Source organism: Pantherophis guttatus, chromosome 1 (assembly GCF_059756535.1).
Source record: "Pantherophis guttatus breed Tessera chromosome 1, ASM5975653v1, whole genome shotgun sequence".
Classification (NCBI taxonomy): domain Eukaryota; kingdom Metazoa; phylum Chordata; class Lepidosauria; order Squamata; family Colubridae; genus Pantherophis; species Pantherophis guttatus.
The window spans coordinates 64,827,175-64,846,193 of record NC_142063.1 but is presented as its reverse complement, the minus strand read 5'-3'; the positions used below and the strand labels follow the sequence as shown (position 1 = coordinate 64,846,193).

Sequence of the window (19,019 nt, the reverse complement as noted above, 5' to 3'; positions counted from 1 at the left end):
TAACATTAATATTATAGTGTCTGAAATATGTGTCCTAGGAAAATATTGTTTTATAAATTTTATAAAGAGCAGCTTTCAACATGATGTTGGAGGACCACATGCATGCCGGGCTATTGTTTTGTTACCTTTTTCATGTATTTCTACTAACTCTTTATCTGATTACCATCCGGCAAACAGCTGACGCTGAGAGAGGCTGCAGAGGGCTAAAGTGCTCCTGTCTGCTGTTTGCCTTCAGCTTGAAGCTATTTGAGTGGTTTCCTAACTCAGATATAAAAAGAGGAGCTCGTAGGCTCAATCTGTTTAATCGAGACTGCACAGAAACTTGCTTGATCGTGACATTTTATTTCCATATAAGTTTTCCTGAAATCTAATCAACATTGCTTTTTTGAAATAGTTTTGTGTATGCATATACACATGTGTATGCATCTCTGTGTGTCTCCCTATAGACACACACAATAGATATAAAATCAAAACATTTTTAACTTTTTCTTTTATTTTAAACCTTCCCTCAGTTTGCAATATGGTATTATTTTTGTATATTGTGGGAGGAGAATATTAATTTGAAGAGTATTACTTTTAATTATAGCATTTTGTTATTTTTCAGTGTGACTTTCTATAATGTGGAAATTGATTTAGGCAAAAATGTATAGATTGATGGAAAATTATTTTTAATGCATTATTTCAATTTTGATTTATTTTTGTAGATTGTTCTACTGATCTGAGGAACAGAGTTGTGTAGTTATTATTAACTATTTGTTTCCATTTATCTCTCTTTCACTGCTTAGACATTAATGCCCATTCAGTTTAGTGTTGGAATGTGATTATCTAGGCTTACTTGATATTTTATAAGAAATTATTTAGAACATAGTTTAAAGATGATAACTTGAGCTTCAGTTGCCAGCCTGGTAATTAATTAAGTAATTAAGCATTTGACTCAAATTGCAATACTTTTGGGGGAATCATTAAAAAGCTTTAATTATTGGGGTTATTTCCCATCTCCAGTTTTGAACAGATCGGTATTTTTCTAAATTTTCTAAATTTTTAGATGTAATTGTTGATGGTGATGCTAAAATTTACTGCAAAGTAAATATTGATGCCTCCTCTGTGGAATTGCTTAGGGTTCATGATATTTCCCTGAATGTTGAATATTTTACAAAAGTGCTTCTTGTTAGGATGTGTTTAATTTAAGCTGTCATGGATAGGTGACAAGCAATGGAAGTTCAGCTCTAAGTCTGATCTATTGCATGTGTTCTTATTCTCCTTTTCTGATGGAGGAAATTCCATCCCTTGCCTGCCTTCATGTGGTGCTGATAAAGCTTTTCCTGTACAGTAGAATTCCTGTTTTCCTTTAAGCAACAGCAGGGTATTGGGAATGATCAGGAAAAGGGAGGAGGAACAGGAGGAGAATATGCGTAGTGAAGTAGCAGTTAGCTGCAACTTTCAGCTTTCTTCATGTATCTTTTTAAATAGCAGTTCTCTACAGGAAAACCGATGATCAATAAATGTAAAAAAATGGTAATTATATTACTAAACTACTGTAGAATTAGGGAAGCTTTGCCAAATCTTCAATGATTATTAGTTCATGTATTGCCATTATATACCAGATAGAAAAGTTGTAGAAGAATATATTGCAAATGACCATTTAATGACCTTACATATCTAGTTAACCTTTAGCTGTATAATCTTTTAAAAACATCATCCATCTTCTGTATTAGGTATATTTTGTTTAGGGTATTATTTGTAATAGATGTTATAATAGAGAAAAAAAACACAGTTTTTGTGTTTTTTCTAGGTTTTTTTTATTATTATCAGAACTAGAGAGCAATCATATATTGATTTACTTGGGAATAATTGCTATTGAATGTAATGTGCCTTCATAGGCTCATCTATGGAATTATTTTGTGACCGTATAAATATAAAATGTTAAAATATTTCCTTAACTGATGAACTGATTGTTACAAATATAAAAAATAATAAAAAAAAGCTCTTAAAGAAAAGAACTCTAAAATATTATTAGAATTGCACTTTATTATGATGTAACTATATGAAAATGAAAGTGACTTAAATATAGTTAGTATGTCACAATATATTTCTGTACATATTGAATCAAAAACAAATCTCATATCTTCAGGAGTATACATCCCAAGATAAAATGGTATAGGATTGCAACCTCAGTAATCATTTGCCTCTGAACAGTGTCTGAATTTTAGGAATATTTGCAAATGCTAACCTGCCTACTTTTTTTCTGGCTTCCCAACCTCCCTTCCTCGATTTGCTATTGGAATGATAACTGTGGGAAAAAATGGACAATCTGACACCAGAATCCTTCCTCTTGGAGAGATCATGATGATGCAACGTCAACGCACTCAGCAGGCACACCAGGGCCTTCCAGTGGGGGCCATGCTTCCCAGAGTGGAGACAACAGCAGTGAGCAAGGTAAAAGGTCAAGCTTTTTTTTCCTTGTGCAAAGTAGGCATGACTAAAATAACTTCAGTGTCTTTTATTATATCAGTACATCTGCCTTAGTGTAAACACATGAATGGCAGGCTTGCAGTGTAATCAGCTGTAACTTAGGGAGACACTTGTTTCCTTTTTTTCAACCTTCTTAGCTGTATTTTATTTTTATTTCAAAGCCAAATATCTAATCTTCAAACAAGCTTTGCAATAACAATTGATTAGTTCTGCCAATTCCTTTACAAATTTGGTTATCTACAGGATTTTATCTGTGTGTGCGTGTGTGTGTGTGTGCATACATGTGTGGTGTAAGTAAATATCGTGGCAGACATGCACCCCAGCTGTGGTGTATCAATTCACGTTAGTCTCTAAATAGAAAAATATTACAGTCAACTGAAAAAAGGCTTTTCAAGCCAGTTGAAATGTTCTTCTTAACTCAGTGCAGGAAGAAAACAAAAACAATTTTGACTCATCCCCACAAAGGATGCATTTATTGAATGGTTTGAAATTGGCAGTAGATTTTATACTAAAGTATTCTAATAAAATGAAGAATTCCTTTTGTAATGAGTTGCTTGTGGATTACCACTTAATATTTCTACCTACTCTGCTTTATTTGGAAATAGGTTAAGTTTGTATCAGTTATATAAATGACTAATAAATTAGTTATGTCAGATAACATTTTTAGAATTGTGGTATAAGACGTAAGCATTGTACCCATCATAATTATAGTCCTACTTTAGCATAGTTAATATGAACATGTTATACACTTAATGGGACAATGATGTTGATAGCTGTTCACAAATAAATCACATTAAAAAATCAAATGGGATTTGCTCCCTGTTAAATTGGGATTGGAATCCAATTTAACACTTTACTGACTTAATACTTCCAGTTTGCATAATCAAGGTTTTTAAAAATCATATTTAGTCCTTAAAGTTTAGCTAGTCATCTTTTTGCAAAGATTAAACTAAGATATTTGCTAACATCTCAGTGTTAATAATCTAGTTTTTTCAAAACTGTCCTACATCTTTACAATGTTGTTAACTTCTATTTATGAAAGTATATTATTGATGCCAGTTATTTAATATAGAAACCAAAAGTTTAGAGAAGATGTACTTGTCTTCATATGAGCAAAAATAGATTTGCATTGTATAATTTGTCCAACAGATTTAAATTTTGAATTTCAGATTTTTTTTAAAAAAATACTCATACCAGTTGCAATAATTGATTCCTATATATATGATTATGTATATTTAAAAACAAATGAGTGTTGTGAATGTATATAATTCCTGGATGAACTCCATGATGAACTCACTAAATTAGATTGATAGCTATTTACCTTCATCAGGAGTAAATTTTCATGTCCTAAAGCAACAAATACTCTGTGCTTGTTTATCTCTGTTCCAGAAATCAGGACCATCCTCAGTAATATTTGCCCAATATTTTTTCACTTCTCTTTCCAAGACTAGAGGCAGTTGTGGGAAAGCTTAGATTAAGGTATACAGCCACATATTACAAGGTGTGATTTGGGTCTGAGCCATTATGTGGCACAGAAGGTATTTAAATCTTGCCTCAAGGAATGGCCCTGATTCAAATCACATGCAGACACAAGCTGCTATGAACCATTCAGGAAAAATACCTTCCTATTGGCTTGGAGAAATAATCTGGATTGGAATGATGGAACTAGGAGTTATATCTCTGCATAATGGGTGCCATATCAATTAGTTATATGCCTGCTTTTAGTAATAAAATCAGTCATCGGTTGAAAAGGCCCGTTTTCTTTAAAAATAGTTTTTAAAAGGCTACTTTGAACAAGTGGTGTTAGTTTTTAAAATTTTCCATTGACTTGAGTCAGATGCAGTAATGACTCAACATGTTTATATTATGTTCAGAAGGAAATATTTTTCATCTAGACTGTGCTTTTCCAAATCTAGACAGTTACCTTGTAACTTAATTTAATACAGCAAGAATGTGGGGGACCTAACCTTTTTTTAATTTTATGTTTAAATCTTCAAACCCTGCTTTTCTTATCCCTTAGCCAATTCCAATTCCATTGACTATGCTGGGAATGAGTTGTATAAAGGAGTTTGCTATAGAATTCTAAAGGTAAAACCCCCTTCAAGCTGATCATGACTATGGTGATTTCACACACATATCCATGCAATTTTCTTGGCAACTAAAATATCAATAAAAATTCCTTGGGATGAATTATATAAAATGATTAGTGCTACATTACAATACACTGATAAGCAAGTATTAGAGTTTCTATCTTTGTCTGTCAGCCTTCTCATCATACTTTAATCTTCTTGACTTCTAATACACTATTATCTGTTCTATACACATTCTCTGTTTATTTGTAGGCATCACATTGTTTGCTTTCCCAGCTTTTATAGTTTGATAAAACAAATATTACTGAAAGTTATAATCCTTACTGCATTTCTCATTGGATATATTCATTGTATGTGTATCATGAGGAGGTGAACAACACTGGAATAGTTGAACCTTCTACATTTATGTTCCAGATACACATATGGTACTTGATAACTTGGGAGAACATAACAAAGTTTATTGCCAAAATCATTATTTATAAATGGAAAAAATATAAAGAATATTTATATTTTATTAAAAAAGCTACAGTGCACCCTTATAAAATGAAAAAGTATGAAATGAAAAGTACAATGGAGTGAATTTAAGTGCTGGTATTGGAAGAGTTAAAGCCTTTGACCGCTGTTCAGTGAAAGATAATCCTAATTATATTAGCTCAGTTCTATGAAGTTTTTTTTAGCAAGTCATCTTAGTTGTTCAAGTAAACTATTCGATACATTGTAATAGTATAATGGCTGCATTAGTATTAGTACCACTTACTGCCTTACCATGGTTCAAATCATAGACGCAAAATTGTTTCAGACAATATTATTCTATCTAAGATCAAAAAGTTAAATATCCTTGGCTTTCTTTTCTTGCATGCATTTATTAACTTGCTTACTTAAAAACTAGAAAGATTAATTAAACTTATTAATAGACATAAAACACTAAAACATTTTACAAAGGAAGAAAACTAGGTGGGGGCAAGGGAGAGAAGAAACTGTTTTAATGGTATAATGAGGCCATCTTCCAGAGACTTGTTTTGTGTAAGTCTTGCTTTGACCTTTCACTTTGCTCAGGAGCCCAACGCTTCATTTTTCACATTCTTCCAATTACGTTAACGCTTCAAGCATTTCTGACTCCTAGTCAGCTAGGAACACCAGGCATAACTCAACACAGTGAGTTTTTCCTCCTCTCTGTAGATTCATTAACAGGTCACTGAGGTCCCAACTGAAATTTAAAACTGGCCGGTTCTGTTGGGTTAGTTGAGTTATGGAAGAGAGATAGCAGAAAAAGACTGTAAGAAGGGGAGGAGAGAAGGAAGACTCCGAGATTTTGCTAGGAAGTACTGTATATGTATAAAACCCAAATCAATCTTTCAAAAGGTATGTGCAGCTTTATCATCCAACTGCTTGTTTGGTAAAGAATCTGTATGTCTTATGGGTAATAGATTATCCTTTTTCTATATAAATTAAAGTAAAATGTCATTGCAAAATCACTGCTTAAGATATTCTGTGTATACTGTAGTGGTGGTTAGGCTTTCCCTTAGATTATTCTGTGCTTTATTGAGTACTTCAGATGTGACCAAGTAAGAGTTATGTATGAAAATATAAAATTAGTCTGATTATACCTTTAAAATTGTTTGGACTTAGCATGTGGAAAGTCATTAAATAATACTTGCTATATGCTTGATGATATAAAGATATAATAAGTACTCAATCTTCTAGTAGTTTTGTGCTCAAAAGGCCTCTCAAGATTTACTACGTTTTAAAAATACTTAAGAGCTATTCTCCTAGACCCTCTATTCTCCTTGATGAAGCTGACATGGCTTACTATATTTAAAACAAGAAATACAGTAATTGGAAAGCAACATATTCTCCTGATTCAGTAAGGGAGAGCCACATGTGGAAGAAAACATTGGTATTCACAATCAGTATGTAACAGATATGAATCTGGCTATGTACTTGCACCACAATGTCTATTATTATAGATAGGATGAAATTTGATGTACAATTCCTTTAAACTCCCATTTATTTTGTCACTGAAGCTCCCTTAGGTAATTCTGAAAAAATTCTAATTGCTAAATCTGAGATGAATAGAAATAGAAAATGGAATTAGTCATATGAACACAATTATTGCCATCTACTGTAAAGACTGGTTGCTGAAAAATTGCTTCAACAAGCTGAAACAACATAGTTTATTGATCTATTATGTAGCTACTTCACTCAGTAAGTTCACATTGCAGATTTTTTTTGTATGTAGATTTTTAAAAATTGTTTTATTCATTTTTATTTTTCCATCTAGTGCTATAGGACAAGTATGAATAAAATCTTTTAATAAATGAATTCAGATTATTGCTCCTGACTGCTATTTATTTAAAGGGACAGATTTTTTTCGTGAATAAAACAATTTTATCGTAGGTGGCTAAATGTGGTGTTTTGAGTTTATAGCTTAAATTTTTTTGAGGGAAGAAGTAGCTTTTCCAAATTTGGTTTGGTTCTTTTCTAAAGTTGGAGCTATGATAACTATGATAAACCATGATAAGTCTGGAACACTCTAGGTTGCTGGAAGATAGGGCTCAGTAGAAATGCCTTCCCCACAGTTCATTAATTCTCTTGTAGTTGATAATGGTTGCATTTTATTAGTAAATGCATGCCACTGATGTAAGCTAGCACTTTTCATGTCTTGTAACAAAGGCAACATTAATATACCAGTAGTCACAATCCAGAAGACTGAGCAATAAAGCATTTTCAGGTCTAGAAAACATTTGTTTTCTGGTAGTAAGACACAGCTTGGAAAAAAAGCTGTAACAAATATTTTTCCAATAGTTGAGTACTCTTACGCTGAAGTTTAAGTACATGAAGTTTGTGTTAATTTATCTAAGTACAATTGATGTTGATCAAAATTCATTGTAGAAATTGGGCTATGCAGGAGAAATACACTATTGCTGAGTGGATCATTATTCCCATGTAGATCATTTTGTGCTTTTTTCAAGCAAAATAACATTCCTCTGCCTTTCTGCACTTGATATCTAGATGGAGAATTCAACACACTCCTGGGCTGAGTGGTTTTTATATCAAAATATATGGGTGCCAAATAAGTTGCTATGGAGCTTATTTCTGCCATGCATGGACACTAGGATATGGCTTTCCAAAACTAAGTGTATCCAATGTCTTGTCCAGGTCCTGCTGTTCTTTCTTTTCCTCTGATGAGAAAGCCATGACATATGAATGAAAGCAGAAAAATAGATTTTACAAAACATTTTTTCTTGTTTATATTGAGAGCCTGTCTTTATGTTTAAATGCATTAGTCATCTCCACTATGGATGGGAGCTGTGGTGAGATTAAACTTCTTGATGTTTGAAAAATAATGTTGCTCCCATGTAACAAGATGCTTATATATTGGAGACTTGGTGAACCTTTGATTTGCCGTAACTATTTCTTCCCAGACTTGGGTGTTTTTTCTGGTTTAAACAATAGTATGTGTTCACTTGCAATTAATTAAAAAAATAATTTTGTGTTTCAATATTTTGATGTGCCAGTATAAAATAAATTGTTATAAGCAAAATGAAATATGTTGTTTTAATTATTAGTTATACATGAGCAAAAAATTGATGTTGACATCTTTGCAGTAAAATCATTGTAGTGGGGTTTTCTTTGCAATTCATTTTTGTAAAATTCATTTTGTACGTTTTGCATTAATTGAACAATCTCTGCACTGTGAATAGGCAGAATTCCCAGAAATACAGAGACAGTTGGCCCAGTAACTGCTGAGCTCACACTACACATCCTGCATGCTAATTAACTATTAAATTGCCAGAACAAACTGAGCTAAAGACATTAGCAATTTATTAAGCTATTTACTTTCCTTTTTTAAATTCTTACTCTTCATAACTTTACTTTTGGTGCTTTGTATATTTATCCCTTATTAATAATCACTTTGGTTAGAAGTTTATTGCAGTTTTATTGTACTTACTGCACAGTTTTTTATTTATACTGTTAAAATAAATTCTCTTTCATTAAAATTAAAGTTGGAGGTTATTTAGCTCTTTAAATATGATTAATTTTAGCTGCTAGATTTATGCTCATCATTCAGAACTATCGGATATTTAAAATAAAATAAAAATCCATACAAACACACATTTGAGAATGTTATTAATTATACTTAGGATTTGACACATTCTCTTTGTTCCTTCATATTCATGAAATTTCTAGCAGTGGAATATTATTATTGTTTAAGCTGGAGTCTTCTTTTCTAAATGTATCTAAATATGGTATGACAGATGCCAACTAGAATAATATCTTTATCAGCTGTTTTTTAACTTTACATTTTCTTACTGCTTTGCTAATCCTAAAATGGTCATTTATTATTAGATAAAACACACAAATATATATATATATACTGACAGGCCTGAAAGCGATGAATAGAGATTTCATCCCACCATGGCCATTTTAACATCTTTCAACATAGGAAAAAACCCTGATTGCAAAAATATCGCACATTTATACCTATGAATTAAAAGAAATAAATATTTGACCTCTACAGGGAGGAGTCATAAAATATGGGTGTGTCTGGCTGAAGAGGTCCAAGAAGGCCGAAATAGTGCTATCCCAGTCTCCCATAAGTCTCAGAAGAAACAACATAAAATGTCTGACAGGCCTGAAAGCGATGAATAGAGATTTCATCCCACCATGGCCATTTTAACATCTTTCAACATAGGAAAAAACCCTGATTGCAAAAATATCGCATATATATATATATATATACACACACACACACACACACACACACACACACACACACACACACGGTTTCACTACCAGGCTTCTCAAAGAAAATAATTGAACAATATTAATGAGTTGAAGAGTATAGTATGTTCCTTGATATTTGATGTTCTTATGTGTACATTTGCTCATGTGTACAATACTTATCTTCCAAGATGTTAAATCTGCCTCATGTGCTCCAAACTGCTTGATACATTTGCATTTCTAATTGCTCTATTATAAATTACCGCTAAAATCTAAACGCTTCCATAAATCAGTACTTTCCCAAATGTTGAATTTTTTCCCTTGAATTTTTAATCTTACGTATATGAAATTATTTGAAAAATCTAGTATTTGAGTGTCTGAATTTTTTTTAAAGTTAACTTCACTAAAATGATGTCTCCTGATGCCTATTAGGATTTAATTTAGATAGTAATTAAAACTGGAATATTGACTCATAAACAAAAGATAAACAATAAACCAGTTACATTCCCTGCTGTTTCATAGCTTTCTTTCCCAGATGTTCCAGCCTGATAATTTTAACACATTGAACTACCTAGCATTAGTGTTATGGGCAGAAGTCAAAAACTAGCTAGTTTATAACTGTCTATTTTTTATCATATAAAAGCCTTCCAAAGTTGGAAATTTCATTTGTCTTAAATTTGACTGTTACAGATAATACGAAAAAGTTAACTATTGTGGTTCTATTTAAATTCATCTTAATTTTGTAAATTATAGCTAGCTCTTAATAGGTGTCTCTTTTTTGCTTTATCAGTAAATATTGTTTGAGAGAAAGACTGCGACTGAGAGAGGGAGAAATGCTATTTCTTTTTACTATGTTCATTCTAGCAACTAAAGAAATGTTGACAGTGGAATTTCTTTTCCCCAAAATTTCCCTCAGGCAGCTTGGGCTCTGACCATTTTTTTGGACCATTCTACTGTCAGCCATGATCTTTCTAATTGTCAGGTACTAGTAGGATGTTCAAATGCAGGATCCATGTTATTTTCACTGGGTGGGGTAATTACTGAAAGCTGAGAATAGCTGCACTAAAGACAGAGGGATACTTTCATGATCCCATTAACATAAGAGTGGGTAAATTATTCATGCGAAGTGAGGATTCTATGGGGAAAAGTATAGTTAATGCACATAGTTTTTAAATGTATCCTTTCTGCTCTGAGACTAAATTCTCGTTGGATTCAGTTCTCAGACATTTACAGGAAAGCTCTAGTGGCATGTTAGATGCAGTTCATCTCTCTCTATTTGCAGCACTCTCAATAGAGACCATCTGGCAAAAATCCAAAAGGTGATTAAACAAAATGATCAGCTCTTGTTGCTGTGTTACATGTCCTGGATTTAAAAACATGGTCCATGACAGACAGCTAATGTCATACTTTTTCTTCTGTATTTCCTTCCTTCCCTACTATTTTTGCTTTTTGGGGGCTAAACATTCAGAGGTTTGTACATTTCTATGCTATTTTTTGTATCTTATGCCTCATACTCATGAGCAGATTTTCAAATATCTATTTCTATAGCCTGGGTTGTTTTAGCACCATAGAAACAATATTAACTCGGGACAGTCTAATATTCTTGACTACAGTTTTGAGAGGGAGAGAGATATACTAACAGTTGGGTCCAATAGCAGTAAACATTTGATATTTTATGTCAAAAGGAAAGGTGAGATTTCAAAATTGACTCAGCTTCCTGTGGCATATCATATCATAACATGACATTGATATCTGATTTAAAAAAAAATACAAACCTTGCAAGCAAAGGATGTGTGAGCTCTGTTTTAACATCATAATCAGGGAACAAATTAAAGAGCCATTCAAAAGAATACTCCCTTATATCATAAACAAGTTAATATTGCTATGTATCTAATTTCCAATTAGCTCTTTCTGCAGTCACAGAAAAAAGTGTGTCCTATTAAAGCCATGATTTATTGTTTTCGAGCCATAACATTTGCCAACTTTTGCCATATTTAAAAATTAGATCCTATAAGAGATTTCTGAATAATTTGTTTTGCTAAATATTTAGTAAAATTTCTAAATAAATACTTAGATGTTTCAGTTAAAATAAAAATGCTAAAATTGTAAAGCAAAGACGCAACTCTTAAGTTAACTTTTGAAGTTCTAATGTAAATTAAATAAAGAATAGGCATTGTTTAAAATATTAAAGGAAATATTAAAAATAAGTGTGCCACATAAATAAATATATGAAAAAAATTCATCAATGAAAAAAATCTAAACAGCACTGTATTTCTCTCTACCAAACTGTTAGATATTTAGAAATGTAAGCACGATTGCCAAGTTAGATATAGAACATTGAAATTATATTGATTTATAAATCTTGCACTTAGATGTGAAAACACTTATAATTAGAAATTAGTTAACAGATTAAATAGATAAAAATTAAAATAATGCTAATAGAACTTCTGGTCTCTCTCATTTGTTTTTATTCAGTTCAAGATAGCTGTCACCTGTATTAAGCTTAAAGTGAAAGTAGTAGGCAAACGACACACAGATATGTCTAAAATAATCAGGAAGGTGAGATGAGATATCCGTAGGATGGTGTGGTAGATGAAAGGAATCTGTATAGCCATGGGACCATATAAGCCTTAAGGGTCTTATGGCTATTACAGGGCAACTTACATTGTCTTATCATGCCAATTTCCAATTGATTTTTGACTATATAATACTTGACAGCCCTCTGTGACAGACCTCTGGGGTAGCTGGAAAAACGTAAGTGTGGCACACGTTTAATGTGTGCCACACACATTAATATAATATTAGTATAATAACACGTTTTGGTTATTTTCAGTATCTGTCCTTCATAAAACAGCTCTAATTCTTTTAAAATGGTATGTGAGATAGCCAGTTACTAATGTTGATGTTAAGAAGGTAGGATAAAACATATCTGAGCAAATTAGGATATGATATAGATTACACTTTGCCAGCAAACTTTGTCTTGGGTCTAAAACTATTCCTTGGGACTAGTTGTGATCCAAAATTTATACATGGCCTCTCAGAAGGTCTCTCTGGCATAAATTACTGTTTACGCTTTTATGTAAACCCTAATTCATATAAGATGTCAAATATTCAATGAAAATGAGTCTGGTGGCGCAGCAGACTAAACTGCCGCTGTTAAAGTAGCACTTAGCTGCCAGCTGCCTGCAATTACTGCAAGTTCAATTCTCACCAGGCTCAAGGTTGACTCAGCCTTCCATCCTTTCGAGATAGGTAAAATGAGGACCCGGTTTGTGGGGACAATAAAGTGACTTTGTATAAAATAGAACACCGCTTAGGGGGGGCCAAAAAAGCCCTATTAAGCAGGTATATACAAAAGTATGAAGGCTATTGTTTAATGCATTGTAAGCCGCCCTGAGTCTCCGGAGAAGGGCGGCATATAAATCGAAATAAATAAATAAATAAATAAATAAATAAATAAATAAATAAATTCAGTGAACTTGGTATCACAGTGGTTAGAAGGCAGTATTGCATTCTGTGGGCTAATTCTGCCCACAGCCTGGAGTTTGATCCTGACAGGGCTCGAGGTTCACTCAGCCCTTCATTCTTCTGAGGTGGTAAAATGAGGACACAGATTGTTGGGGCAATATGCTGACACTGTGAACTGCTCAGAGAGTGATGTAAAGCACTATGGAACAGTATGTAAATTGTATTGCTATTGCTATTCCCAGGGCACTAAGTCTGGAGATTATAAAAGCCGCCCCAAAACCTTTATTTTTCTTTCCTTAAAATATTTCATGATTGATATGAATATATGTTTTAGGTCATTGCTTGTTGAAATACACAGCCTTTATTTCAGCTTCAGTTCTTAGCTGATTTCTATTTTTTCTAGGATATGTTGACACTTTGTTGAATCCATTATTCTTCTGCTCTTCTATTTCCTAGACCACTAGCTGCCACATAGCACCAGTGCTTAAAGATTGGCAAATTGTTCTTTCTTCAATTGCTTCATCCTATTTACTCCAAATGTTTCTCATGTGATTGTGGCCAAGCAGTTTATTTCAGTAGTCTAAATGCTTCAGACTTGTCAGGGGTGGTTTTTGCATACATTAGACAATGACTTTTGTGACATGATTGTGGAAAAGTTTTTCTTTTGAAAACTCTCCCACACAGATTGTCATTATACAAGCAATGCTCTTATTGGTCCTGTGGACCAATACTCCAGTGTCAGCTAAATGTTCAATCAAGTCAGCAGCAGTGATCTGTGGGTTAGATCGTATACAATAGTACTAACACATTTTCGAGCAATGCTAGCAGACATTTTTCTTGGACTTCTACATCTTGCCTTAACTTCAGCAATTCAACTTAATATAAATTTCTTAATATTTCTTACAGTTGAAATTGCTAGCTGGAAGAGTTTAAAGGTTTTTTACAGCTTGCTTTTGCTTTGTAAAAGTGAATTATCTTCACTTTCAATTGCTCAGGCAACTGCTTAGAAGAGTTTAAAGTTGTAGCAGAACAACAATCACAAATGAAAAGTTAGAGGGTCAAGGTATTTGTAGGCCTACCAGATCAATCACCTTTTGGGCCTTATTACCAACTAACAATATTGTAAAAAAAAAAAATTCACATAAAAGAAGAAAAGAAGAAAACTCACATACAAGAAAAGATAATATTGAAATAGTTAGGTGGGTACCCACATATCTGCATCTGCTTTATCCACTGATTTATTATTTCAAATCTGTAAGCATACATATAAGTAATAATATTTTATTAATATTTCCTGCTGACCAATTGTTAACAATTCTCAAGAAATAATTAAATATGATATATTTCTGAAAATGTGAATGCATATTTAGTTATCATGTGGCATGTCAGTTGTCACTTAGAGATTCAATAGAACATACAATTTGACTAGGAATGCCTTTTCCATGTAAATGTCTTTAAATTATGGATTTAAGATAGTTACTAAGAGTACCATGGATTACAAATAAACTGATTGATTTCTCAAGTGAAGATTAACAGGCAGAAACACAATTTTAAATGTGTGATGGAAGCATATGGTTGCTTAGAAAGAGAAGGCAAAGGATAAGGTAGATGGACAGTATCAAATAAATTATTAGAATGTCTTTGGAAGCGCTGTAAGGCTGAGAAGGCAAGCTACTGTCCATATAGTTAAACCAACTCATTGACATTAACTAACTAATTAGTTAACTAGGCACTCTATTGTTTTAATACCCACTTTTTAATACACATGCCTTGATCATAAAAGTAGATTTCTTGGGCCTTCAACAGCCATGATCAACTGTGAAGTTGGTTAATTATTATTTTATATTCTCTCATTTTTCACTTCCTATTTAGCACATAAAAGACTTTCACTTGAGAAAAGGGGAAAAAAGGCAAATTTATGTGTCCCAGGATAACGTGGGTCCAATCTGGGTCAGTGACTGGGACTAGTGGTTTAGTTTTCCAAGCTTTCGGACTCATGCTGGAACCATCCTCAGGGAACTTCTCTCTACCAGAATGTGTCCCAGTGACTGACCCAGAATGAAAAACAAACAAACAAACAAACTTTGAAACAATTTACATATTTTACTGGTTTAAATTGCTTTGTTCTATGTTTATTGTTTACATATCATCCATAGTGCAAACAAATACATTGTTTTCCCCACAGTTATACAAGAGGTCCTTCTTTAACAACCACTCATTCAGAACCATTCAAACTTGAACAACGCTGGAAGAGTACGAGTTATAACTGGTCCTCAAAGTTCTGATTGTTGCAGTGTTCCCACAGTCCCAAGATTGTATTAAAGGTGCTTGGGAAGTGACCCAGAAGATTTCTGGTCATGTTTATGATTTTCAACTTTCCCTCCTGCTTCCCACAAGCAAAGTCAATGGGGAAGACAGTAGGAAGTTGTGATCACCTAAGGTTCTTTGCTTAATAATCCACATAGTCCTTAACTATGGTAACCAGGGACTTTTGTCACTGCCATTGCTAAGAGTCGCAGTCATGTGTGCTTTACAACTGCATCACATCCTGGTCCCAATTATTATTGCTAGATGAGGACTATCTATATTGGATATGCACATATTATTATCTGTAAGCTATGGACTTTTAAGTTCTACCAGCTACTAAATATAATAACAATCAAAAAGCTTTTTGCTTCTGTTTTAAAAATCGGCAAATAATATTTTCTGTGGAACTAATTGTGCACCATTCATTCTTTAATCCATTCATTTAGCTTGTATCCTGCCTTTCATTATGATGAAACTTTTTGGATTTTGGCAATACAAGTCAACAAATATGGCCAAGTAAGATTTTCTATCATGTGGTTGTTTTGTTGCTGTTATTAAGTTTACAGTATTAAAAAGAAGAAGAAACTGGCAATGGAGATGTGCTTGTTTCACTTCGTGTGGCCCAGTGGCAAGTTAAATATTCTTGTTTATGTCATATTCTTTCTCTGAAAGTTCAAGGACGTTTTCATCTGTTCTTTCCTTCATTTTTTGAAGGGAATAAGTTTTTCCTAGAAACAATTATTGGTTAAAAATATCTTGGAAAAGGTCAAACTTGAAATTGGATCATATCAATATGTTCATAATCCACACTGGAGACCTGCATTGATCCTCATTCTGATCTCAATTCACTTTTGTACTCATCCTTTCTAGAAATAATAGTAATAATTACTATTATAGTGAGAGTTAGGCTAAATCTTGGATTACTGTGATTTGGATTCTGTGAAGTAGGGAAATGGTCAGGTCAGGAGGGGTGGACCTTAAGTTAGTGGGGAGGAAGGGATGAAAAGTGTTGGTTCCTGTTACTGGAGAAGTGGAAACTAGAACTGATGATAGGTAATATAGAAAAGTAGACAGATAATAAAGGGAACAAGAAAATGATGCCTGGTTACAAGTAGAGGAGTGAGAGACAGAGAGGTGGTAGGAAAACTGAAGGAAAGATTGAAAATGCAGAGTAAATGGAGACTGACAGAAAATATAGACATATGGGAGAATGAAGTTGAATAGGAAAAACATATCCAAAAGACACAGAAGCATGGACATAGAAAAATGAAAGTTATAAATTTATTTCTGCTATAGATCTTAAATTGATGCTTCATCAGTGATGGGATTCAACTTTTTTTACTACTGGTTCTGTGGCTTGGTGGGCGTGGCAGGGGAAGGATACTTTAAAATCTCCATTCCCACCCCACTCCAGGTAAAGGTTACTGCAAAATCCCCATCTCTTCCCGATCAGCTGAGACTCAGGCAGAGAATAGATGGGGGTGGGGCTTTCCATATAGATGTGTCATTAAATAATACTTTTACTATTACTACATTTCAAATAACACTTTACTTGTGTTTATATTATGAAGTATATACATTACAATGATGGAAGAGACTAGAATAACTTTATGTAAAATAAATGGTACATATAATTAATGTACACTGCTCAAAAAAATAAAGGGAACACAAGCAGAAGACATCCGAGATCTGAATGAATGAAATAGCCTTATTAAATACTTTGTTCATTACATACAGTAGTTTTGTGTTCCCTTTAGTTGTTTGAGCAGTGTATAAACTACTATATGTAAAGAACAAAGTATTTAATAAGCCTATTTCATTCATTCAGATCTTGGATGTCTTCTGCTTGTGTTCCCTTTATTTTTTTGAGCAGTATATTTATAATATCCAGTACTTGATATTCCATTCTCAATTGCTTGATGTCCAGCACATAACATAGTTTGGAATAACCTGCTTGGATTAAATTTTCATTCATCTGGTAAATTTAATTAGGTTATAGATTGCCTACCCAGTATATATAAAATTATTTTTACTTTAGGAACTTTAAAAACCTATTGCTACTAGCTTATTATATGCAATATTTAATTATATATGTTTTCCAGTAAGTGAATACTGCTGTTAATTGCTACCATAATAGTTGTCTCCTCAAAAAATATTTTTAGCTATAGTATCTATATATTTATTTGCAGACAGTCAATTTTAGATAATCTTTGAAAATATACTGTAAAGGCACAGAAAAATTTAGTCATAGTAAAATAGTTTCTGAGATATAGGTTGCTGTTTTAGCTTTAAACATTGATAAACACAACAAAGAAAAATTTGAAGTGAACTGAGATGTAATGAAATGTTTATTAATCTTCAAACTGCTTATAACTTTATAAATGCCAGTGACAGCTAAAGATCTATGTTGTTATACAATGTTTGTGGGATAAAAGGAGTCCAATAGTGACAATATCTGCATAACCAGTTTAGTCTGGTGTTTAAGGCATAAATCTAGAAAGCAGTAGACTAGGGATGTCAAACTCAAGGCCTGCAGGCTGTATCCAGCCCCTGGAAAACTTAGAGCCGCCCTTGAAACAGCGAAGGACTGGTCCGTGGTGCTAGCGAAAATGCGCTCTGTTTTCGCTGGCAGAGGGCTGCAGGAGGCCATCTAGGCTGAAAACAGGGCCCAGAAGGGCTTCACATGCCCTCCCTTCACAAGCTCCATTTTCACTGGCAGGGGGTTAGCAAAACAAATGAAAAGCAAACAACAAAAAAACAAGAAATGTTTCCCCTTTTGCATTTGAGCATCCAAGAAGGGACAGGAAAGGAGAAAGGGAAAGAGGAAAGACAAAGAATAAGAAGGAAAGATGGGAAGAGAGAAAGGAAGGAAAAAGAAGGAAAGAGGGGAAGGAAGAAGAAGGAAGACGGAAGGAAAAAGGAGGGAAGGGAGGAAGGGAGGCAAGTCCTGCATTAGCACTTGGCCACTAGCAGACGGCAAGGCTCCTCTGGAGGACAAGAGTTTGGCGCTCTCCCTGGTCTCGCCTTCCTCCGCTGGAGACAATGGATTCCCCCAGTCCCGCCCGGGCCACCAGAGGTGCCCCCAACATGAGTGATGTCGAGCTGGCCATGCCCACCCCAGCTCCCCAAGCTTGTGTGGTCAAACACAACCCTGATTTGTTATTAATTTATTTATTAGTTCGATTTATATGCCACCCTTCTCCGGAGACTCAGGGCGGCTTACAATGCATTAAGCAATAGCCTTCATACTTTTGTATATACCTGCTTAGTAGAGCTTTTTTGCTCCCCCCCCCAGCGGTGTTCTATTTTATACAAAGTCAGCTTATTGCCCCCACAAACCGGGTCCTCATTTTACTTACCTCGAAAGGATGGAAGGCTGAGTCAACCTTGAGCCTGGTGAGAATTGAACTTGCAGTAATTGCCGGCAGCTGGCAGCTAAGTGCTACTTTAACAGCAGTTTTAGTCCGCTGCGCCACCAAGGCTTGATGCAGCCTTCAATGAAATCAAGTTTGACACCCCTGCAATAGACCATGAATTCAAGTCCTGCATTAGTCATGAAAGCCAGCTGAGTAACCTTTGGCCAGACACTCCTTCTCAACCCAACCTTTCACAGGGTTGTTGTTGTAGGAATGAAGGTTTGTTGCATTTGTTTTATAACTTATGTTATGCATAAAAACAATAAAGGCAGGATAAACAAACAAACAAATAATCTTGATCAATTACAACTGTGTGGAGGGTGAATGAAGAATATGAAATATTATGGAGACAATATAAACAGCACAGTAATACTCCAGTTGTCTACATTCCAAGTTTTGTGATCTATGATTTTAAATATCAGTGGATAGTTTTGAATTCAGTAGCTTTGAATACAGGATTAATTCAAACCTAAATCCTACAATCTTTGACTGAGAATTTTGGCTGGTTTCGATGTTTCAAAATGAAAAGGAAAACCAAAAA

General features: G+C 33.9%; 1 protein-coding gene across 18 annotated transcripts in view; it reads left to right on the top strand.

The window, feature by feature from the left end:
- Window positions 1-19,019, top strand: part of MEIS2 (Meis homeobox 2) — a 243,304-nt gene that overhangs the window by 16,398 nt on the left and 207,887 nt on the right. For all 18 annotated transcript variants that reach the window (XM_087875309.1, XM_034417927.3, XM_087875355.1 and 15 more), the window contains one exon: window positions 2,322-2,436. In XM_087875309.1, coding sequence (XP_087731435.1) covers window positions 2,322-2,436 — 115 coding nt within the window. The remainder of the gene's footprint in view (window positions 1-2,321; window positions 2,437-19,019) is intronic.